At 36.2% G+C, this 24,437-nt stretch overlaps 1 protein-coding gene across 2 annotated transcripts; it reads left to right on the top strand.

The window, feature by feature from the left end:
* Positions 1–1,325: 1,325 nt before the first annotated feature.
* Positions 1,326–24,388, top strand: b4galnt1b (beta-1,4-N-acetyl-galactosaminyl transferase 1b). Of its 2 annotated transcripts, none has more exons than XM_084129241.1 (12): positions 1,326–1,514; positions 13,282–13,410; positions 13,659–13,881; positions 14,599–14,775; positions 15,536–15,642; positions 16,034–16,071; positions 16,158–16,338; positions 16,456–16,554; positions 17,552–17,739; positions 18,139–18,279; positions 20,056–20,293; positions 21,174–24,388. In XM_084129241.1, the coding sequence occupies exons 3-12, from the start codon at positions 13,667–13,669 to the stop codon at positions 21,386–21,388; spliced, it is 1,599 nt and encodes a 532-aa protein (XP_083985367.1). In that variant the 5' UTR covers positions 1,326–1,514; positions 13,282–13,410; positions 13,659–13,666; the 3' UTR covers positions 21,389–24,388. The 2 variants fall into 2 exon arrangements, with proteins under 2 accessions (XP_083985367.1, XP_083985368.1); XM_084129242.1 differs by having other exon boundaries at positions 1,354–1,514; positions 13,285–13,410; positions 21,174–22,518.
* The last annotated feature ends 49 nt before the right edge of the window (positions 24,389–24,437 follow it).

Below are 24,437 nucleotides of genomic sequence, written 5' to 3'. Positions count from 1 at the left end.
AAATTGTCATTATATTTAATATAAACAGTATCTTTTTTTGTGATAACAGAGATCTCTTCATACAGATCTCTGTTTACTTGTGGTTGATGATGACTAAGATCATCTTGTATCTAGACTACTAATCGGTTCCTAATCTATATTGTGGTTTCCTCATTAGAAAACAGTTGCATCCTGTTTTGTTTGCTGAACCACCTGACATACATGAATTCTCTAGCACAATTTCATATAATGATGCAGCTACATTATTTTCTTTGTTCCTGATTTACTGGCTTGGTTTTTTATTTCTCTTTGGCTGTTGCTTATATTTAATTTTAAAACTTGCAACAGTGTTAGAATAAATCATACATTTTAGTGAGATTTATTAAGAATGTCTTGATTAACAAAGCTAACAAAGATCTCCTGAAATCCATTCTCAAAAGTGTAGGCCAGGAATTATACTTTTACAAATATATATATATAACAGTATTCCATAAATAAGTGCATAAATAAAACATTTTATACATCGTAATATCAAAAGCAGTCTGGGGGAATAAGCTACACATGGCTACTGCCAACATTTGATGAAGTTATAGGGCAGTGGATGTTCTTGTTTGACTGCCTTGGTTTGAAATAAACGTATTATGGTATTTCAGACTTTCTTGATAGGCAAGTGAACATTTTGACATGGATTCCTGTTGGGTCACTCGTCCAGCCAGGAGTTTCCCCTGCCTTCAGCTCAAGACAAGGCTCCAGCATCACTGCAACCCTAAATAGATAAGTGGGAAAGGATTTTTACATTGCTGGTGTCATCATGTGACCAGATTATTTTTCATGTGCCTCTGAGAGATGATGTCAGTCCATTAAGTATGCATTATCTATGATCATATAAATTACAATCATAATCCATGTAAACACGTCAGTGTCAAATTTGTGACCAGTGCACTAAGAACCCTATTTTGCATAAGCCTAACTGATTGTACCACATTGCACTCTTAAAAATAAAGGTTCCAAATGTTATTTTTTTGTTTGTTTGTTTGTTTTTTTTGCAACGATGCCATATAAAAGAACCTTTTTGTGGAACGGAAAGGTTCCATGCATGTTAAAGCATCATGGAACCATAGATGCCTAAAGAACCTGCATTTGTAAGAGTGTGTTTAAAAGTATAGTTGCTTTATTGTTTGCAATTAACTATTTTGGCCAATGGAGCATTTTTAGTTTACTGTCAGTGACAACTCTGACCAGGAATAAAACCAATCTCAATAATCATTAGAGCTAAATCCGCTTCTTGTGGTGAGCGGCAGGCGTGATCGCATGTTGTGTTCAGCTACATCACTCTCCCCTCCTCATTTGAAGAGGCTGCAGCCCTCCATCGCTATTCACAGAGGGGGTAGCCCGACTCTCCGCTCTCCTCCATTCTCCCTTGGAGGTGGATGCCATGCCATCGGATTTTCTTCATTTATCAGCTGTTTTCGTTCACATGACAAGAGCGCCGGGGGTATTTTAAGGGTAGGAGATCCCTCTTGGTTGCAACACAGGTAAGATTTATTTGAACGCGTTTGCTCGCTCATCCGCCCTGTTGTGATTAGCTCTGATATCATTTTCTCAGTCGTTTACGACACATTTGTTTGTTTCTGCTACACTATTAAGTAAATAAATACAATTAAATAAGGACCGCTAAAGTAGCCTAATTGATCGCACTCACTTTCTGGTGTTTGAATAGAAAAGATTTGATTCGGATTCCATGGTAACGTTTTTTTCAATAGAATTATGGCTCTGCATCTATGCTCTGCATTGCCTGATAGAATCTTGTGGATGTGGATGATGTGACATATGGCGACAACAGGCCAAGGGGCTTTCGGTACCTCTCTGTATTTCTGTACAGACGGCAGAATGGGCAGTGGAAATGATGAGTAGGCTAGTTATCGTGCCCCTTAATGGCTATTGACTATTTGCCAAGGCTTTGAACTGATTTAGCCAACGGTGCATGCTGTCAGCTGTGCGGCCTACGTGAGATATAGTTTACAGTAGGATGGGAATCACCGCAAACTGGCCTGCTGCTGTATAGACTACCACAATATCAGTTGTAGGAAGTCGCCTCCATTGGGCGTACACTCTTTGGGAATGCGCATATGCTTTTTATCTTCACGGCTGTGGATGGAGTGATGAAGTGAATGATTGTTTACTGCGTTATTTGCGCAATGTCTTCTTTTCTTCTCTTCTCTCTCTCTCTCTCTCTCTCTCTCTCTCTCTCTCTCTCTCTCTGTAAGAAAACATCATCAGTTTGACAGCACTTGCTGCAAATACTCACAACACAACCCATTACAGAAACACACTGCAAAGACAACTGAGGAAAATACATGCAAATAGAAAAAAAACATTTCATCAGTTTGACAGCACATGTGCTGCAAATACTCACAACACAACCCAATACAGAAACACGCTGCAAATTCTTACTTGTAACCGAATATAGAAACGCACTGCAAATACTTACCGTACTACGGAGCCCGGGAAGTCACCTGTGGGAGAAAAAAAAAAACAATCCGTGGCGACGGTTTGCAATCCGTCCGCTCAGTTTATAAACCGTAGGTACTCACGAATTCTCAAACTGTTCCCTCGGTTTAACAAATCGTGCCCACGGATTAATAAACCGTACCCACGAGTTTCTAATCCGTGCTCTCAGATTTGTAAACCGTGCCTTCAGTTTTTGTAATCTGTAACGTTACCCACAAATTCATAAACCGTGCCCACGCTTTCGTAATCCGTTCCCACGGGTTTGTAAACTGTACTCACGGATTTGTGATTCGCCCTCAATTTTAGAAGAACACGTTGTTAACGAATCTTATTGTATAGTGTTTTATTGAATATTAAGTGGAATGCATCAAATTGACATACGTCTGCATGCTTAAAGTGATTGTCAATTGTAGTGGGTATGGGTGGAATATATGATTTAATATTAATGACGTGCATCAAAATCTTTTGTTTATTTGTGATATAATCTTAGCACTTTATTATTATTTTCTAACCTGTATTATGACTGATATTTGACGAATTGCTTTGTTCATTTTTTTGTAAGTTTTGGACAAAATATGTAGCCTAAAATGTAATAATATGAATTATAATAATAATAATAATAATTATTATTATTATTTGAGTTAATAACTATAAATGAGTTCACTAGACAGTAATATGTTTATCATAAAATAATTTATGAATGCTTTATTTTTAAGCAAAAATTATGCAAAAAATGTAGGCCTATTTTATCCAAAACTGTAAAAGGTTAGGTTCCCAGCAAACACATTTACGTTGTGGCAACATCTCTGGCACGTTGCATTTCTGCTATGGCAACGTCGCTGTATACGTGCTCGCAACATTGTAACAACGTAGAATTGTAAGACGTGACAGGGCTGTAGCAACGTTGTTGCGCGACATTCAGCAACTGAGAGACGACGTTCTGACAATATTTTTATATGGTGTATTTTGTTAGATAATTAGGGCCCAAGCCCTGAAAGGGCGAAGGCCCTATTGTTTTCGGTAGGATTATTATTATTATTATTATTATTATTATTATTATTTTGTCAACCTTTCGGGCACTTTTGGGGCCCTTAACATGCTCGAAAACTCTTGAAATTTTGCACACACGTCAGAACCCGCGGCCATCAGGGCCGGACTGAAGCTGGTACCCGGGCGTGGCAGGGGGGCTCGACAGCGCCCCCTGGAACGGGATCCAAACACGTGTCCATAAATCAAACACGCTTGCATGTAATAATATGAAACTCGGTACACATATAGATCTCATTGGGCCGAACAACTTTCGTGCTCTAAGTTTTACGCCAGCCAAACAGGAAGTTGGCTATTTAGCGTTGTTTGGAAACGCATGCTGTGGAATTTAATGTACTCCTCCTAGGGAATTCATCGATTCGCCTCCAAACTCGGTGTGCATGAAGTCAAGACATTGAGGATGCTAAATTGCGGACGGATTTTTGATATCTCGAACGGTTTGGCCGTGGCGAGGAAACAAATTTATGGCGAAAAAATGAAACAGGAAGTGTGTTATAACTTCTGCATACATTAACTGATCTTGATGAAACTTCAGCAGTGTGTTCGTTGTAAGAGGCCGATCACATGGATGTGACTATTGTGAGTCAAAGTTATAGCGCCACCAACAGGCAGCAGGAAGTACATCACTTTCAAAATGCTTTGAAATCAGTGTCTTATTTTTACCCGATTTGCTTCAAACTTTATGCGTACAATGTAGACACACGGCAGATGTAGACCTGTGAAAGGATTATTGATATCTTAGATACTGTTGCCGTGGCAACGCATCAAACTTTAATATTATTTTTTGATGCTTTTGAGACTCTTAACATACTTGAAATTGCATGAAACTCAACAGACACATCACATTTATTAGCCCGTAGACATGTGCAAAGTTTCAGAAACGGGCGTGGTGGAATGGCTCAGTAGCGCCACCTTTAGTCAAAAATGGGGGCTTAGTTTTTCCTAGAATCACAAAACTTGGTATGTGTATTGTTCTCATCAAGACGGACAACTTTCTAATTTACATGAACCATCTCCGACCAACAGGAAGAGAGATATTTTGGTTTGAATGTGGATTTTCTGAAGAATTTTCTCTCCCTCTCTCTGTGTCTGTGTGTGTGTGAGGGGAGGGGGGGATTTGACTATTGCTTTTATATTGTTAATCAAGGTTTCAGGGGCTTTTGGGGTCCTTAACGTGCTCAAAAACTCTTGAAACTTTGCACACAGGTCAGAACCCACGGCCATCAGGGCCGGGCTGAAGCTGGTACCCGGGCGTGGCTGGGGGGCTCAACAGCGCCCCCTTGAACGGGGTTCTAAAACTTGATCCATATATCAAACACGCTCGCATGAATTAATATGAAACTCGGTACACATATAGATCTCATCGGGCCGAACAACTTTACCCCGGTCAAGTTTTACGCCAGCCCAACAGGAAGTCGGCTATTATGGGTTGTTTGGAAAACGCTTGCTGTGGAATGTGAAATACTCCTCCTAGAAAATTCACCGTGTCCCCTTCAAACTCGGTGTGCATGTAGTCAAGACATTGAGGATGCTAAATTGCGGACGGATTTTTGATATCTCGAACGGTTTGGCTGTGGCGAGGAATCGAATTTATGGCGAGAAAAGAGAAACACGGAAGTGGAATAACTTCTGCATACATTAACTGATCTTGATGAAACTTCAGCAGTGTGTTCGTGGTAAGAGGCCGGTCAGATGGATGTAGCTATTGTGAGTCAAAGTTATAGCGCCACCAACTGGCAGCAGGAAGTGTGTCACTTTCAACATGCTTTTGACAAAAGTGGGGGGGTTAGTTTTAACTACAGTAAAGAAAAAACAGTTTGTATATTGTTCTCATCAAGCCGGACAACTTTCTAATTTACATTCAATAGCTCTGGCCATCAGGAAGTCAGATATTTTGGTCTGAATGTGAATTTTTTTGCAAAATCAGCCTCTGAATTTTTAGCCACTCCTCTTAAACTATTTATTTTATTCGTACCAAACTTTTTCAACATGATGAAACTACATTAAATATGCTAAATTGTGAATGGATAATAAATATCTCAAATGGTTTTGTTATGGCGAGGGATTAAAGTAATGTCCAAAAAGGAAACACTAAAAATCTTCTGAAAATGTAATTATATACCATTTATTTATATATAAAAGAATACAAATATCACAACTAAACCCATTTTATTCTGTTTTTGCAATTCAAGAAGAATGAAAAAGTTAAAACAGGCTATTTAGTGCTATTTGGTTCAACAAAAAAGCAAACATAGGGCTATACTGCCCTCTTGTGTCCAAAAGGACATCAAAATAGTATATAAAACTTTTTACCAGGTAGGCCAATATTGTATTTAAATATACATTTATTAGGTATGTGTCTGAGGATATTTTCCCACCGGTTAATCGACGTGTGACACGAGTGGGTGCTTTTAAATCGCTAATATAATAGTGAAAGAAAAATAATGATAATGTTGCACACACAAATCACACACATGTGGGAAAGAATGATGCTTTTAAACAACACTAAACCGCCATTAGGTGTCGCCAGGCATCCATCTTAATAAGCGAGTCATTGATTCATTCGTTCAAACGATTCGTTCGAATGAGTCGATCATGATTAAGACAGATGTTTATGGATTGATCATTCAATCTTTGAGTCAACCGATTCGTTAAAAATGCTGAATCGTTCAGTTATGAGAAAACACGTGATGGTTCTGCCGTGATCTTTGTTTAACTATTTTCGCTGCTGAAACAGAACAAAAACAGTCAACATTGAATCTAAAATGTAAGTGACTTAATTGTAACTGTTTATTAACCTGTTGTATGAAATCTAGGGGTGGGAGAAAAAATGTATTCTTAGATGCATCGCGATGCGGACGTGGACGATTCTGAATCGATTCACAAATGTCAAAAAATCGATTCTCTAAAAAAATATTTTTCTAATAACGTAATATTGACGGAAGGCAAAAGGCGGAACTCTAAGCGGACGTGCGTGCAGTCTGTGGCGCGCACATAACAGAGAAGTTTCTTCTGCTCACCAAGGCTGCATTTATTTGATTAAAAATACAAACAAAAACAGTAATATTGTAAAATATTTAAAACGGCTGCTTTCTATTTTAATATATTTTAAACTGTTATTTATTCCTGTGATCAAAGCTGAGTTTTCAGCATCATTACTCCAGTCGTCACTGTCACATGATCCTTCAGAAATTATTCTAATATGATGATTGATACTCAAGAAACATTCATTATTATTTTAAATGTCGAAAACAGTTGTGTACAGTCTTTGATGAATAGAAAGTTCAAAAGAACAGCATTTATCTGAAATCTAAAGCTTTTGTAACGTTAAACACTACCGCTCAAAAGTTTTGGGTTAGTAATAATTACAATTTTATTTTTGGGGGAAATAAATAAAATAAATCAGTACTTTTATTTATGAAGGATGAGTTAAACTGATCAACAGTTACAGTAAAGACATTTATAATGTTAAAAATATATATATTTGAAATATATGCTGTTCTTTTGAACTTAACATTCATCAAAGCATTTTGAAAAAAAAAATCTGTACACAACTGTTTTCAACATTGAAAATAATAATGAATATTTATTGAGCATCAATCATCATATTAGTATGATTTCTGAAGGATCATGTGACACTGAAGACTGGAGTAATGATGCTGAAAACTCAACTTTGATCACAGAAATGAATTACTATGTAAAATATTTAAAAATTGAAAACAGCTGTTTTAAATTGGAATAATATTTCACAATATTACTGTTTTTGTTTGTATTTTTAATCAATAAATGCAGCCTTGGTGAGCAGAAGAGACTTCTCCTAAAAACATTAAAAATCTTACTGACCCCAAACTTTTGAACAATAATATATATATATATATATATATATATATATATATATACATATATATGTATGTGTGTGTATGTATGTATGTATATATATATATATATATATATATATATATATATATATATATATATATAAATATAGCTGCGAGCAGCGATGGAGGGCCCAAGCCGGCGGTACCGCCACCCCGGTGCCTTTAGGTAACTAAAGGCACCGGGGTTGCGGTGCCACCGGCTTGGGCCCGTAATCGCTGCTCGCAGCTATATTTATATACTTTTTATCGTTTATTGTTTATCTATATTATTTAATGGGGCTATCAACACCTGCAAGTGTAGCCTACACTTTAAAGAGTAAAAATGACAGAAGGTTTCGTTAATTCAAGTTTATTAAAATTGCATATAATCAAATTGCACTTCCAAAAGTCATACATTTGTGAAAAAAGAAAAAAAGAAAGAAATAAACGAATACACATTTATTTTAAGTATAATAAATAAAACATGAAAATCAAAGGCAGATCAGAACATTTAATGAACAAAACCGGGTATGTATGACAGACAGTAGCCGAGCAGGTGTCACCGGGGAAACATCCACAAATCCAGCAAAGGAGCAAAGAAACGAATGAGACTAAATAGCGGAAAAATCAAACGAAAAACTAAACAGTGCGAGCGATGCTTCATTAATCACATTAGAAATTAAAGCTGTAGGTTGTGTTTGATAGCTGAAGTAGGCTAAACGCAATACTCACGTATCCTTGCTCGATGATGAATGAGAACACAATGAGCCCAACAACAGGTGGTTGGAATTTAAAAGTCTGATTTTCCCGCTTCAGGGCAGTGACGAGTACATTATGTAGTCCAGTGGTTGTCAAGACACCCTAGGCACAACCTTAAGCAATGGCCCTGAACGATGGTTTAATGTCAACATTGTGACAACGCTGTAACAACTTCACCACACAACGTAGTTATAGCAACCTTTTGGCCATGTTGTTAAAACGTTGTTAGAAGGTTGGCTACGTTGTGCCAACGTTCTGTGTTTGCTGGGTTATAGCCTATAATAATAAAACATTGATAAATTATTTGATGACAAACATATTACTGTATTACTAAGTTAACTCGTTTATAGTTCATTTATAACTTATTATTATTATTACATTTTAGGCTATATATTTAAAAGACGCATTTGTCCAAAACTTACAAAAAAATGAACAAAGCAATTCGTCAAATATCAGTCATAATACAGGTTAGAAAATAATAATAAAGTGCTAAGATTATCACAAATGAACAAAATATTTTGATGCACGTCATTCATATTAAATCGTATATTCCACCCATACCCGCTACAATTGAGAATCACTGTAAGCATTCAGACTGTCAATTTGATGTATTCCATTAATATTCAATAAAACAATATACAATAGGATTCGTTAACAACGTGTTCTTCTAAAATGAGGGCGAGTCACAAATCCGTGAGTACAGTTTACAAACCCGTGGGAACGGATTGCGAAAGCGTGGGCACGGTTTATGAATTTGTGGGTACAGATTGCAAAAACTGTTTACAAATCTGAGAGCGCGGATTAGAAACTCGTGGGTACGGTTTATTAATCCGTGGGCACGATTTGTTAAACCGAGGGAACAGTTTGAGAATTCGTGAGTAGCCTACGGTTTATAAACTGAGCGGACGGATTGCCAAACCGTCGCCACGGATTGTTTTGTTTTTTCCCTACAGGTGACTTCCCGGGCTCCGTACTACGCAGCCAAATACAGAAACGCACTGCAATAGCACAGACCACAACGGAAATGTTTCTAGGGGACCCCAACTATAGTGACGAACCTGGCTGGGACATGCTTATTGTTCAATGTCTACTCATCAGTGGTGTTGTTGATGACCTTGGTGTTTTTTGTTTTGTTTATTTTAACATCCTGATAGTATTGCAGCGCTTTTCTGTATTCGGTTGAGTTGTGAGTATTTTCAGAACATGTGTTGTCAAACTGATGAAAATGTTTTCTTAATTTGCTGGTGTTTTTTCTATTTGCATGTGTTTTCTGCTGTTGCAGCGTTTTGAGCTCTCTCGGTCACCATACTGAACAAATTATGTTTATTTAATGTTTATCTGATTCCCAAGCCCAAGAAGAAAGGATGTGGGCATTTTAAATAAGTCAATGCTGACCACAGTGACTATTAAAGGGATAGTTCACCCCAAAAATTTTACATTTTGTCATCACTTACTCACCCTCATGTTGTTCTAAACCTAAAGTTTCTTTCTTCTGTTGAACACAAAAGAAGATATTTTGAAGAATGTTGGTAACCAGTGTAAGGGGATTTACAGTCAAAGACCCAAGGACCAGATATGATTAATTAAGACCCTGAGTCAGAAGTGCAGTCAATTTAAGACAAGAGTCAGAATTATAATAAATGAAAGAAAAGTTTTACTGAAGATAGTTTGCAGTTTCATCAGGCAGAAGTCAGCTTCAAGACTCACAAAGATCATACCATAGATTATACCAGGGATGGGCAACTTCGGTCCTGGAGGGCCACTGTCCTACAGAGTTTAGCTCCAACCCTGAAAAAATCACCTGCCAGTAATTTTCTAGTAATCCTGAGGACCTTGATTAGCTTGTTCAGGTGTGTTTGATTAGGGTTGAAGCTAAACTCTGTAGGACAGTGGCCCTCCAGGACCGAAGTTGCCCATCCCTGGATTATACTATACACCAAGGTCTAAGCTATGTCCTTGCTTCAGGTTGAATGATTCTTATTGGCTAAGAAAATAGATAAACATATTAATTTTCCACACATAAATTGATAGACTGAAGCATATCTCCATCAATTAAGCAGCTGACACTCGGACCCTGAAGTTAGGCACGTCTTGACCTTCCAGGTCGCAGATTTGGGTTGCTGGGCGCCAGCCTGTCCAGAACAACAACTCAGTCAATCTCCAATAATGCAGTTGTTCCTTAACCTGTAACCAAGAAGACTAACACACACAGCTTTTCCAAGGTTGGATTTGGCCAGGCTCTAACTATAAACAGGAGAGTCTTCTCAAAATGAAGTTTTATGTAACAAAGTTCGGGAGGAGCACGTTCTGGTAATCAACCAATCAGCACAAGAGGAAGCCGGTATAAATGAAGCCTTTCCTCACCTCTGTCTCATGACAAGTTTCACAGCATCCCTCCACCACCCCATCACCTCACTCTCGGCTGGTTTCTATCCCAGTAAAAAGGGGGAGTTCTCTGGGTTCTGGCCAAATTCCGAGCTCGGAGCCCTCCCCCGGACAGCATGCCAAACATGCTTAAAATACTACATCTGATTTAATGTACGTGTGAACTCGTGAAACATGAAGATATTACGTTCTTTCTCCCTAGGAGAGGGCACTTTAATCTAACACAATAAAGACTTTAAGAAATGGTCACTCAACTATAGGTTCCAATGACCCCTGTGACCATTGCTGTCAGGGTACCCCAGCAAAGCAGATGTATGTATTGACACATGTTAATGAAGTCCATAATTCATTTTTGGAAGCCAGGCTAAATGAGCAAGCACTGTTACTGCATTCCTCAGTCACTTCTCAGATATTTTAGACTTTGAAAAAATACATGAAAAGAACATTTTTGATAAACTCCTATAACAAAGTAAAATATCATAAGCCTAGAGAAGTCATTCAACTCTTGTGATATTTAGAAGGAAAAATATTGATTAATACCTTGATTATAATCACTCATTAGATATATACATTGTAGCAGCAGTGGATTCCAGAATCCACACTTCACCAGACAATTGACGGTAGCCATTGACTTTCATAGTACCTAGTACATGGCTACCATCAACTCTTTGATTACCAAGATTCTTTAAAATATCTTTTTTTGCATTCAACAACAACAAAAAAAACTCATACAGGTTTGGAATAACATGAAGGTGAGTAATTGATTACTCATTCAAGGAATGGGTGAACTATTCCTTTAAATATTATTCTTCATAATTTTTTCACGCATTTTTGTCAGCATTTCAGCTTCATGCCGCAAATGTATCTGTGTCGAAGCTTGTCATCAGTCGCTTAATTCATGCAGTATCACAAGGGGGATTATTGAAATACATTATTGAAAAGGTGTTTTCGGTCACAGAGATATGTTTTTGTTGTAATGGTAAAAGAAAACGAAATAATCTCTCGTTTTGGTAGAATGTCTCAGAGTTTACATTCTTCTTGTCTTATTATCAGTAAAACATGTCCATCTAACACTACAAAAATCATCTGATTGATAGTAAGCTCTACTCTCTTGGAGACTGGGCATTGTCATTATGTGTTACAGGAACTGTTGGATTAGATTATCACTGCAAATTTTATAATAGGAGCTACTGATTAGAATTAAGCTTCAGAAAACAGAGATACGAGAACCCCAGAGAGACTTTGTCACATTGTCTTACTAGGCCTGCAAGCTTTGATCCACTATCTACTACTGATACTGTAATAATATCATTTAACTGTCAAATTAACTGTATCATTAAAAAAAAAAAAAATTAATGATGTTTTTGTAATCCAATTATAATACATTTTAAAATCTCATAACTTTTTTATAGATTATGATTACATATTATTCACACAATGGAATAAACTATTTATTAGAGGTTACTGTGGCGCTAAAGTTTGACGTCATCACGTGTTTTACGTCATCAAATTGGGATCGGTTTGTGAGATCGGCCAAATTTAGTGACTACCGATCGAGTCAAAGAATGTGATTATCGGCCGATACCGATCTGCGGTTAATCGATCGGAGCATCCCTACTATTTATAATTCATTTATTCTCACTAATTCTTCTAATGTTTCACCCTAAATAATCCTTCCGCTTGTATACATTCGGAAAGTCTTTGAGTTCCCTGAGATTTGTGATGGTTACATTGACATCGAGGTAAATCAATTAAATATTTCTATTTTTAGTGTTCTAGTGTTTCATTTTTATTTTCAAATTATTTACTTGTTTTAACTTGAAATTTTTGTCAAATTTTTTTTTTGTCATTTATATTTGTATAAATTATTTGCTTTTCCCACAGTTCTTTTATGAAAACCCTGGCATAATGTAATGTTTTTATTGATAATAAAGAATGGAAAACACAATGGTTGTCACTACACAATAATCCCTGGATGCTGGCAAACAGAAGACGAATATATACCAACACAAAGTTTTAATAACAATAAACCAACAGATAGGCGAACTTGACGTAACCGGACAATGAACAGAACACAGGCAGGAACATTAATTCACAGAGATGATTAACTAAACGACGAACAGCTGTGATGATTGTGTTAGTCCATGGTGACAGATGAGAGGTGGCAAATAGGAACAAGGAACATATAAATGACAGAAATGAGACAGAAATGACAACAAACTAAAAGTCCTTGAACTGAATACCACTGAACATAATGGTGACAATAATAAACAAGTTCGAAAGTAATCTAAAAGTAATCAGGTACATTACCTAAAATGTGTAATGTAATAGATTACGTTACTAACAACAGTTTTCGTCATGTAATTTGTAATCTGTAACAGACTGCAATTTGAAAATAATCCACCCAGCACTGTAGGTTAGACTATTTTAGTTGTCTTATATCTGTAGCAGGGTAACAGTTTCCCCAAGAACATGTTTGTTACAGTGTTTTAGTATGTTTGTTTGATATTAGCTGAATCTTGTGTAAAATTATCTTTAAAAATGTCCACACTATTGTGTCAAATACTTTAATTTCCCAGTGATAAAGCCTGACATTTGGCCCTGTCTCATACAAAGCGTATTGCCTTTAGAAGACTTTGAATATAGTGAATGAGTAGATTTGACTGATTTTATGTACAGTAATAAATACATTTGTATATGAATGCACTACAACTGACACGACTAAGGGTTTTTTCTTCCTCAGCAGATGGAGAGAGCCCTCCATCAGCCACATCAACTACTGTCAATCACATTAAGATTGAGTCAATCAGTACCATGGACCTTTAGAAGCAGTAATGGCAACTTGCAGTACTACTCGCTCTGATTGGATAGAGTGAGTATATAATGATGTGTTACTAAGAATTACTGAAGTGCTTTCTCCCCATTGTTATGAAGTGAAGGGAAATCAAATGGAAGCTAATTGGAAAATTGAAGTGAAGTTAATGCTTTATTATTTGAATTAAGAGATTTAGATGCTCAGGGAGTATGAAGTTTCACATGAAGAACCCATATCATTTCTGTATCATTTAATCTAATTAAACTGAATGAAGTTTCAACACTGTGTTTGTGTTTGTGTTGTAGCTTGTAGCATGCGTTCCCTACGAAAGACTGTGCTGTTAGCTCTGGTAGCATCAGTGGTCCTGGTTTTGGCTGTGCTACATTCCTGGCCCACACGGGTCTACAGCACTGTGGATGTCCGATACAGACCAGGTCCTGGAGCTGAGCGGCTACTGGAGGAGAGACTTCCTGAACCGGATCCCAGTGCTAGTACCATCCCTTACCGTGTGAGGGAGAGTGTGGCCAGGTCAGTTAATCCTCACAAACATCAGTGTAGTGTACTTTCTGATATACACTACCATTCAAATGTTTGAGTTTGGTAAGATATGTTCTATGTTTTTTTTTTCTTATGCTCACCAAGGCTGCATTTATTTGATCAAAAATACAGTAAAACAGTAATATTGTGGAATATTATTACAATTTAAAATGACAGTGTTCTATTTTAATATATTTTAAAATGATAGGCATTAATATTATGATTCTTTTTTTCCTGTGATGGCAAAGCTGAATGGCCATAACTGTATTAATCTGTTTTCAGTGTCACATGATCCTTCAGTAATCCTAATAATATTAAAATATCTTAATATTTTTGTGAAAACCATGATAATTTTTTTTAGGATGTTTTGATGAATAGAAAGTTCAAAAGAACAGCATTTATTTGAAACAGAAATCTTTTCTAACATTAGAAATGTTTTTACTATCATTAATAGTGTGTCGTTGCTGAATAAAAGACAGCTGACCACAAACTTTTATACGCTACAAATTAAAGTTGTTCTGAAATCTGCAAATCTCTATCTTTAAACATTAGTCTGTAAATCCTTTATTTGTTTATATACACAGTTGTACACAGAGGCCTGCATTGTCTTCTGTTACATCCAAGGAGGATGCAAACATTTTTCTTCAAGTCAAAAACTCAGAACAGTCACAGAATGATCATGTGAAAACTTTTCTCCGCTTCCGCAAGGCTTTTGGCTCGCAACGGGTGTGTTTGTGAAGGAGAGAGCCGAGGGATCAACCTGCCCTTTGCTCAGCTATTGTTCCCCAGAGTGTCTGCCCATCCCCTGCACACTGCCTTCCAGGCCTCCCAGCTCCATGAGATGAAGAAACGGCGAGCCAAAGAGTATCAGAGCTTCCAAATGAGGTGCATTTAATCATTTAATGACAGTGCCAATTTTGGTTTATAAATCCATATATTATCAAATAGAATGTCTGAACTTGGGACAGTTTTAAGGCAAGAGTTATTCAAGTTTTGATAAATAAAGTTTCTATATACATACATGTGTGTATCCTTTTAACATAATTGATATACTGTTATAGTTTTTGTTAATATTTTGAATTAGATTAAATTTTTTAATTTTTTCTGGCTTTATTTGAATTTAAAGTTTTAGTAATTTTGTCATTTTACAAATTTTTACATTTTTAGTAGTTTTAATAGTTGTTTTTTTTTAAAATACTGCAACGTGTGGTGCTTCAGTAAAGATGGTGAATAGGATCAAAGAGCAGCATAAAAGTTTATTAACAAAATACCAATAGTAAATCCAGACAAAAACAGAACTAAAGACAATGTACATGATACAAACACAATGGACAACACCAGACATTAGTGATGGGTGATTTCAAAACATTGCTTCATGAAGTTTCGAAACCTTTACGAAAATTCTGTTTAGAATCAGTGGTTCGGAGCGTGTATCAAACTGCCAAAGTCATGTTTTTTTTAAGTATGTCATTTTTTTAAGTATTAGTTTTAGTTGATTTATTTTTAGTTATTTTAGTACGGCAACTGGCTAAAATAAAATATGTTTTTTGATATTTTATTCTATTTTTCTGTTAATGTTTATTTAATTTCAAGTAATAAAATGTTTTGTTTTAATTTTAGTGATTGATAACTCTGGTGTGTATAGGTCGCAGACCCCTGCTGATCTGCTGATTGTATCTGAAGCTAACAACCCCCTGCAGTACCCAACACAGGGTGTGGAGGTTCGGCCACTTAAAACTATCCTTATACCAGGTATTACTCTTTTTGTGCCTTGTTAGATTAATATTGCCATATGACTGAAGAAATGTGATGAGACTATTGCAGAGCATTATATTAATAAATCTTTATTCTAATATAATGAATATTAACGCTGACATAACACTGAATAAAGGGATAATTCACCCAAAAATGAAATTATGCAATCTGAATTAGAAAATAGCTTGATCTTTTCCAGACTGAAGTGAAGTCTGATACATATATGTTTGTGCAGAATAATAACATGACGCTCACGATTTCACAATCTGAAAAGAGCATATTATTAGATTACTGAATAAAACGTGTCTTTAATAGAAGGTAGTTTAGTGGATTTTCATTTTGTTATAGAGGCTGGACAGTAACAATGCATCCCTGTAATGTGTTTCAGGTTTGGCCTTAAAAGAGCTGCCCAGAGATTTCTATACTGTAAGTGATATAAATAATTTATGTCTGTTTTCTGTGCCCATGTGTTGTGGATGCTCCCTGAACACTGTTTTTGTCCTTCTCTGTAGCTGAATTTTTCAGCATCTCTGGGCACATTTAATGTGGCAGCTGAGGTGGATGGTGTAAAGGTCAGGGGTGATGGCGAGATGCACATGACCCTGAGCAGCGGCCTTTTGTCCAGTCTGAATCGACAGCTCCAGTTTATCACATATACTAACACACTGTTCCACCCCAGCACAGCTGACACAGGTATGCATCTTCTTAGTATTTCCTGTAAAAAAACAAAAACATCCCAAATGTGCATGTAAACTCAGGACTGGGTAATCTTTATTTCATATGTTGTTTTTGTGTGTGCTTATGATTCAGTGCAGTTAGACACAGAAGGACATCAGGCTCTTTTCACCATCAAGATTCGTCATGGAGTAACACCTAAACTCTACAACACAGGCTCTGATGCAGATAAAGGTGAATACATTGTTAATTATATCTAAAACTATTAAAAATAGTTTGTTGGATTGAAAGAAAATATAAATATACTGATAACTGATATAAATGCACATACATCCACATAACAAATATAAAAATAAATCTAAAATAAATACAATAGTATATAAATAATACTAAAATAACTAACATAGACTTTTTGTGACATCACAACATGGTGATGGATTATATCATGAATATTAATTAGGTCATGCTGATGTTGCTAGGTAACCTTCCTGAATTTCCTGATCAAAGTAAACGCATTACTGTAATATTCATGAGCAATTCAAGCCATAGTCAATCTGGTAACTCACAACCTGTGCAGATATGCTTTGAGATGCACAATCAGACCCACTTTAAGTGTGCTTATATATTTTACTTGACCATTTACAGTTGTACATGTTAGTTGCACTTCTCCATGATGTATTAATCTGAAGATTCATTCTATAATGCAGTATTTGTCCTTCTTAGAGACTTTAAATGACATTGGATTAAACTTCAAATTATGATTAATCAGTTCAAACTTGGTTAATTAATTACACTACCATTTAAAAACTGTCAGTAAATCAATAATTTTTATTCAGCAAGAACGCATTAAATTATTCAAAGGTGACAAGATGTTTACATTGTTACAAATCTATTTCAAATATATGCTGCTCTTCTGAACTTTCTATTCATCAAAGATAGAAAAATTATTAAGCAGCACAACTGCTTTCTACATTGATAATAATAAGAACTGTTTCTTGAGCAGCAAATCATCATATTAGAATGATTTCTGAAGGATAATGTGACACTGAAGACTGAAGTAATGGCTGTCAAAGGAATCAATTACATTTTAAAATATATTAAAATAGAAAACCATTATTAGAGGCGTCATTACTTGTTTCATCATCAACTTGATTCACTTGTTTCATTCTGTGATTTTAGTGTAATTGGTATAGTAATTAAATCTCTCACATTTGCCTTTCCCTGTTCAAAGAGTACAACATCAGTGCTCTTGTGACCATAGCAACCAAAACCTTCCTGCGCTATGACAAGCTCCAGGATTTAATTGACAGCATACGACGGTACTATCCAACTGTTACAATTGTGATAGCAGACGACAGCGAACACCCGAAAACTGTGTCAGGCCCATATATTGAACATTACATCATGCCCTTTGGAAAGGTAGGTCACATCCTTTTAATATCAGTTTATATATCACTTAATTCAGTTTATTCCTGACTTCCAGGGTTTATTACAGGCTTTCTCTCTGTGTGGTTCATGGCTATACTGAGCCTAAGAAACTACTCAGTGCTACTACTGTGTTTATTGGCGGTAGATATTTAATATTAAACTTTTAAAAAGCAATTTTGTTTAACTGTATAAACTGTATAACTTGCTATTCTTTTCTTCACTTTTTCTCACTGACATACACAAACACTATATTTATATCTTGTCTCATATATTTTTAATGCTAATCAAAGTTCAACTTTTGATTGCTGGGTTCGACCACCGAGTTTATGACCCATTCCTGTCTGTGTTTGCATGCCGTATGATGGGCTCTGATATGTGTCTATGTCTCAGGGCTGGTTTGCTGGTCGTAATCTGGCCGTGTCACAGGTCACAACCAAGTATGTGCTGTGGGTGGATGATGACTTCATCTTCACTGCCAACACAAAGCTAGAGAAGCTGGTGGATGTGCTGGAGAAAACCACACTTGACCTGGTGAGAAAACGTTCAAATATATACTGTATGTAGCATGATATACAGGGTTTTCCTGCACAGCAAATTTCCACCATAAAATGTTTTTCATCAAATAAAGACAAAAACAATACTATACACTTATAATCTAGTCTAGTGAAGAGCCATTGCAGAGACATTGTATGTGTTGGGTGGCTCAGGTGCACATCAATGGCTTAAAAACCCCTTGAGGACTTTTTTCCATTGCACAAGAAGCAAAGTGTTTCTTTAGGTCCCTCTTGTGGTGAGGAACTTACACCTTTGGAACTGGCAGAGTCCCCAGTTAAACCTTTAATCAAGAAACCATCCCTCTTCACAATATCCACAACAACAACCTGTCTTTGCTAATTAAAAATACCAAGTGTTTTTGGAGTTATACATCATGGTATTATTTTCTTTAGCAATGTTTTTAGAGAAAACACTGTGCCATGGTAAAAATGAGGAACCATGCATCTTTTTTTCCCCTTCTTTTTATTTATTTATTTTTGCCCTATATACAGTGGCACCAAAACATAACTGACACTTAAGTGACACTCAAAGTATATGATGCCATTGCATTATATAACAAAATACCAACCATCAAAAAAAAAAAAAAAATATATATATATATATATATATAGATGAAAAATATATTTTTCAAATATAATCTTTCTAGGTGTTTGTGAAACCTACTCACATATGATGAACTTGACCCGTGGTTACTTTGTTAGGACACCTGGGTGAATATAAAGGGAACTGACTTCAGATATATTAAAAAAAACACTAGTTGGTTAAAAATAATTATAATACAGGGCTGTTGAATGCTTGATTCTGATTGGTTGACGAATGTTCTAAGCTGTACAATAAATTCTAGTAAACGCCCAGCTGAAGTAGTTTCAGGCAGGTCTTGACCGCATTGAAGTTCCATATCACTTCGACTAATGATTTCAGTTATTTCAAAGGTCCTTAAAGCCTACAACAGCAAAAGAACCAATACCCACAAAGACATTGACCGAGCAGCCACATACCTCTGCATCCGGCATCTGCTTCTAAAAGCATTAGCCCGGCATCAGTCTGCACGCTACAGTCTAAATGTAGCTTTAAGTTCATTCAGCTGAGTATGTCATCTGACAAATTACATTTGACTCCTGTTTTTCACATTATTTTTCAGAATCAGAACAAAGGTTTTGGCAAATCTCTGAATCTCAGGACAGTGTTCACTGCTGATTTGATTCCTTTTGAGATCAGCACATTTAGCATCAGCACAGCAGAGCTAAACAGGCTTTATGAGACCTCCCTACTCTCCGTCTTTGGCAGTGATTGCTAGAATTCAAACAGAGAAGATTATCGAAGTCTGTAAAGTTCAAAATGGTCCAAAAAAACAACACATGTTTGTTTGCATTTTGTTACATTTTGAGTACTCTGATGCTTATAAAGGAAGAGTTTTGAATGGTAAAGAGTCTGTTTGTATCAAATAATACGATTAAGGAAAGAGTGCAATAAATACAGTTTGCATTAGTTTTCTTTAGGCAGCAAATCTAGGGCAGATTACTGCGCTGTAATGGGTCATCTATGTGACCTTTCCAGTGAACGAGTCTTCTGTGCGCACACAACCACCCAGCTGGAGACATGCCCTGGAGAAAGGAGACAAGCTTATCCTCTTTCTTAAAGAAGAAGATACAAAAATAGATGAACTGTTTTTACCCTGTACCAAAGAGTGTTCTCCACTTAAATTTGTCTTTTCTGCATTGTTCTTAGTGTTTGGCTTCTGTGTGTGTTTAGGTTGGAGGAGCAGTGCGTGAAGTTACAGGCTACACTGCCACCTACAGGCAGACCATCTCAATTGAGGCTGGAGAAGAAGACGGAGACTGTCTGCACATGCGGCGAGGCTTCCATCATATCATCCAGGGGTTTCCTCACTGCGTGGTCACTGATGGAGTCATCAATTTCTTTCTTGCCAGGACAGATAAAGTGCAGCAGGTTGGCTTTGACCCCCGGCTTGCCCGTGTTGCTCACCTGGGTGAGTTTTCAATGGAGTGCAAACACACAATTAGGTGATTCTAGGATTGCGAAATTTAGCAAAAATTAAACTCATAAATTATTCAATTATTAAATATATTAAATTCTGGCAAATACTGCAGAGCTAATAATTGTTTTCATGTTATGTATAGTAAAATAGCCTATAGTAAAATACTAAAAATCCTGATCAATGCTTTTAAATGTTATACATGTGAATCATAATGTACAGTATGAAAATATAAATTTTGAGATCTGAAAATGAATGAATTATTGTTCAAAAGTGACAGTAAATACATTTATAATGTTACAAAAGATTTGTATTTCAAATAAATATTGTTAAACTTTCAATTCATCAAGGAATCCTGAAAAAAAATGCATAACAGTTTCTACAAAAATATTATGTAGTACTGTTTTCAACATTGATAATAACAAGAAATGTTTCTTGATCATCAAATCAGCATATTAGAATGATTTCTAAATGATCATGTGACACTGAAGACTGGAGTAATAATGCTGAAAATCCAGCTTTGCCATCACAGGAATAAAATACATTGAATTTTTAAGTGTAAATGTAATATATTACAATATTAGTGTTTTTACTGTACGTTTGATCAAATAAATGCATTATTGGTGAGCAGAAGAGACTTCTTTCAAAAACATTTAAAAAATCTTACTGACCCCAAACTTTTGAATGGTAGTGTGTGTGTGTGTGTCTGTGTGTAAATATGTTATTTCAAACATATATGACTTTATGCGTTATTATAGAAACAGCAATTGTCATCATAATTGTAGACTGAAGAAATTAGTCACACGGACATGAAAAAAAAATGTAGTTCATAGAGACAAAACAAATTTTCTCATTTCCATATTTTGTTTTACAGAGTTCTTTATTGATGGGCTTGGCTCCCTGCATGTTGGGTCGTGTGATGATGTCGTTGTGAACCACGCCACTAAGATCAAGCTACCGTGGGGCCAGTCGGAAAGCGACAAAACTTACGCAAAGTTCCGTTACCCTCCTGCTTCATCTGATGCGACACACACCAAAAATGGCCTCTTATACTTCAAAAACCGCTTCCAGTGTCTAACACACAACTGAACCCACTCTGACAATGCCTTCTTCCCTTTCTCTCATCCTCCCTCAAATGAACTCTCTCTCCATGAGTAGCTAAAGGAGCCTGTGAAGACACTGGAGGTGTGCTGTGTAACTTTATTATGGTCCCATGTGAGTAAGGGGGGGCTCTTTTGGAAAGTGTCTTAAGGTGATCAGACATGACTGGCGGATGAGATGTGCAGTGATGGCTGATTAACATTTTTTTGATACCTGAAGATGTCGTATTTTTGTGTCTCCTTTCTTTAGCTTTATTTTTGTTCAGAAGAATTCTTTAGATACAGATCAAACCATTCCGTAAATTATGCACAGCCATCTTTTTTTCTCCTCAGCCAATCATGTTTCAGTATCACATTTAAAGAGATAGTAAGCCCAAAAATGAAAATTCTGTCATTATTTACTCACGCGAATGTTGTTTTAAACTGTAAAAGAGACATTCCAAGCCCCAAAATGACATGGGAGTAAGACTATGACAGAATATTTATTTTTGAACGAACTAGGCTAGTCCTTTAACTGACGAGAGTACAGAAGTTTCTTTTGAAACCGAAGAACGAAGAGAAAACTGTGGAGGCAAACTTTCGAATCATGACTTTTAGAATTTTTCAATCCAGATAAAGGGAGACACTTTCTTTGGGACGTTCGCATGGAATGTCACATAATCTCCCTGTCTGGCATTAATCGAATCGTGTGTGTACCTGTTAGTCTGTGTGGGTTTTATTGAGGGTCGTCTCTCTGTACGTTTGCACTAAAACAAATGGACTTCAATTGGAGAGACCAGACCCTCAGCGTCACTGAAAGAAGGAACATAGTGAACATCATTAGCAAGCTAAAACCACAGACAATCCAACATATCACTCTCATTATCTCTCTCTCCCTCTCACATACACACTCAAGCGAGAGATAGGGGGGTGATTCATTGTATATCAGTAAAACCTCCTGAATTTGATATTTTTCTGTTCTAAAGAGTGACTGTGCCAAAGGCTGAATCACTGTCCTGGTATATCTTATTTATTTTTTGTACATTTTTATTTATTTGATTCTGGAGTCTTTTTAGATTTCGTCCCTATGTACTGAAGCATGCAGCCTTTATTAAATATCAGCCGGATGCGAAGCAGCAATGTGAGGTCCAATGCCACCTTTTATAAATTTAGTTAGCAATCAATCATCGTGAGCATGTAGTCCACCGGGGGGGAGGGAGCTCCAGTCAGTTGCTTTTGCTATGCAGAATGGCTGAGACAACTAACCTTACTAAAACCACAAAAAAAAAGCGATATTAATAGACTCTTCAGAGTAAATAGCACATTATGTGCAAATAATGAAGAAGTCACTATAAAATAAAACGATCATTAAGGTGATATCTACAGTAGCTGTCAAAAATTTGGATACATCTCATTCTTAATTATTATTATTTTCCTTGTTTTGTAATAATTGTTGGGATTAAAAACATTGAACCCCCAAAAACAATAATCAAAATTAAATTTTATATATTTTTTTCAGCTTTTTAAGTTGCCAAACTCTGCCCAATCATTTAATTTAAAAATTATGTTTTGTAAAGACTTACGCACTATGTATATTTCTCAACCAAAATAAAGCTTTAAGATCAAAGGGTCTTTAAGATCATGAGAAACAGTTTGTACAAACCTTTGACTAGTACTGTATGCAGCCACCTTCTGTAGAGTAAAAACATGTAAGAATCTGGTGTAATTGCTGTCAAATCCAATGTATAGCATAATTTTGGTTATGTTTGTTTGTTTTTATGTGTGTGTGAGAGAGAGACTACATCGAGTAAGCTTTACATTGTCTCAACATGAGGCCCTAATGACTGTTTGCTGCATTATCCATTGAACCACAAATTCTTCAAATAACATTCAACATTAATACCATGTCAAAGATTATACATTTCTATACGAGTGTGTGTTGCCTGTGTGATAGTTCTCTTCCTTTTCTGTTACATCCTGTCTAAAAATGGTGCCATACAGGAGTAAATAAGTGCATGGCTGTCTAAAAAGCCTTAAAGAGGTGAAGGAAACGAAAGCTCAGAGGTTCAGTGCGTAATGAAGTTAAATTAATACACAGGTTGAATACATCATGCAATGGTTTAAAATGAAATTGAAAACACTTTTGCACTTTTTTTATATCTGAAATGCCATGTGACACCCCCTTATAACAGAAAAGGGAATACAATTTGGTAACACTTTTATTTTAGTGTCCTTGTTGCACGTTACATGTAGTTACTATAGTAATAACTATGAATAATGCATAATTACATGCAAGTAACCCTATAGTAAGTATAGTTAATTAATATTACTCAGTACTTAAATGGATAATTACACTGTAACAAGCACATCTTAAAATAAAGTGTTACCTAAAATTCTTTTAAATGGTACTTTATCACTCACTACCAGTCATTGAGCTTATTTCAGTCCTGAACAAGACAAGTGGAGGATGCAGTCCTGCAATACTATGATGTTGTCTGGAGAATGCTTCCATTTATCTGCCCTGCATATTCAGGTGCATGAGTGTAAGGTCAAAAAGGGAGCATGCAAAAACATTGGTTTAAGGCTACTTGATTACAGTTAGTTTCAGATGAGCTTAATGGGATGGGAGCTTGAACAGAAGTAAAGCTGAACATCTGATACTCCGGCTATGATGAGATCGACTTTTTGATTACAATTTTAATTCCCTGCTTCCTCCTCACTTCACTGCAATGATTCTAACTCCTCATCTCTGGGTTTCTCACTGTGTCTGCATGACTATTTTCTGTTGGTGTTTTGTATCTGTAATACAAATATAATTTTCTGTCTCCCCAAAAAGTTTGGCTGCCTATTGCTCATTTTTAAAAGAACAATATAGTGGCAAAGGTCCCTTAAATATAAAAAAGGGGAAAAGAACAAAAGAAAAAAATACCTTTTTTCTTTCCTTTTCTTTTGTAAATGTAAGAAAAAGCATTTGTTGTTGAATGGAATGAGATAAAGGCTTTGGTGATAACATTTGTCATGGTTTCTGTCTTCCTGAAGAAAAGTGTAAATCTTGTATG

This window comes from Abramis brama, assembly GCF_963993115.1.
Source record: "Abramis brama genome assembly, chromosome: 11".
NCBI classification, from domain to species: Eukaryota; Metazoa; Chordata; class Actinopteri; order Cypriniformes; family Leuciscidae; genus Abramis; species Abramis brama.
Note: the sequence above shows the minus strand (reverse complement) of the source record. Positions and strands in the feature narration are given on the sequence as shown.

Excerpts from the sequence above, each read along its gene's own strand:
- b4galnt1b (XM_084129241.1), top strand. The coding sequence starts at position 13,667 with ATGCGTTCCCTACGAAAGACTGTGCTGTTAGCTCTGGTAGCATCAGTG. Across the intron at positions 16,555-17,551 it reads AGGCTCTGATGCAGATAAAG|AGTACAACATCAGTGCTCTT; the intron begins GTGAATACATTG and ends CCCTGTTCAAAG. Across the intron at positions 18,280-20,055 it reads AGAAAACCACACTTGACCTG|GTTGGAGGAGCAGTGCGTGA; the intron begins GTGAGAAAACGT and ends GTGTGTGTTTAG.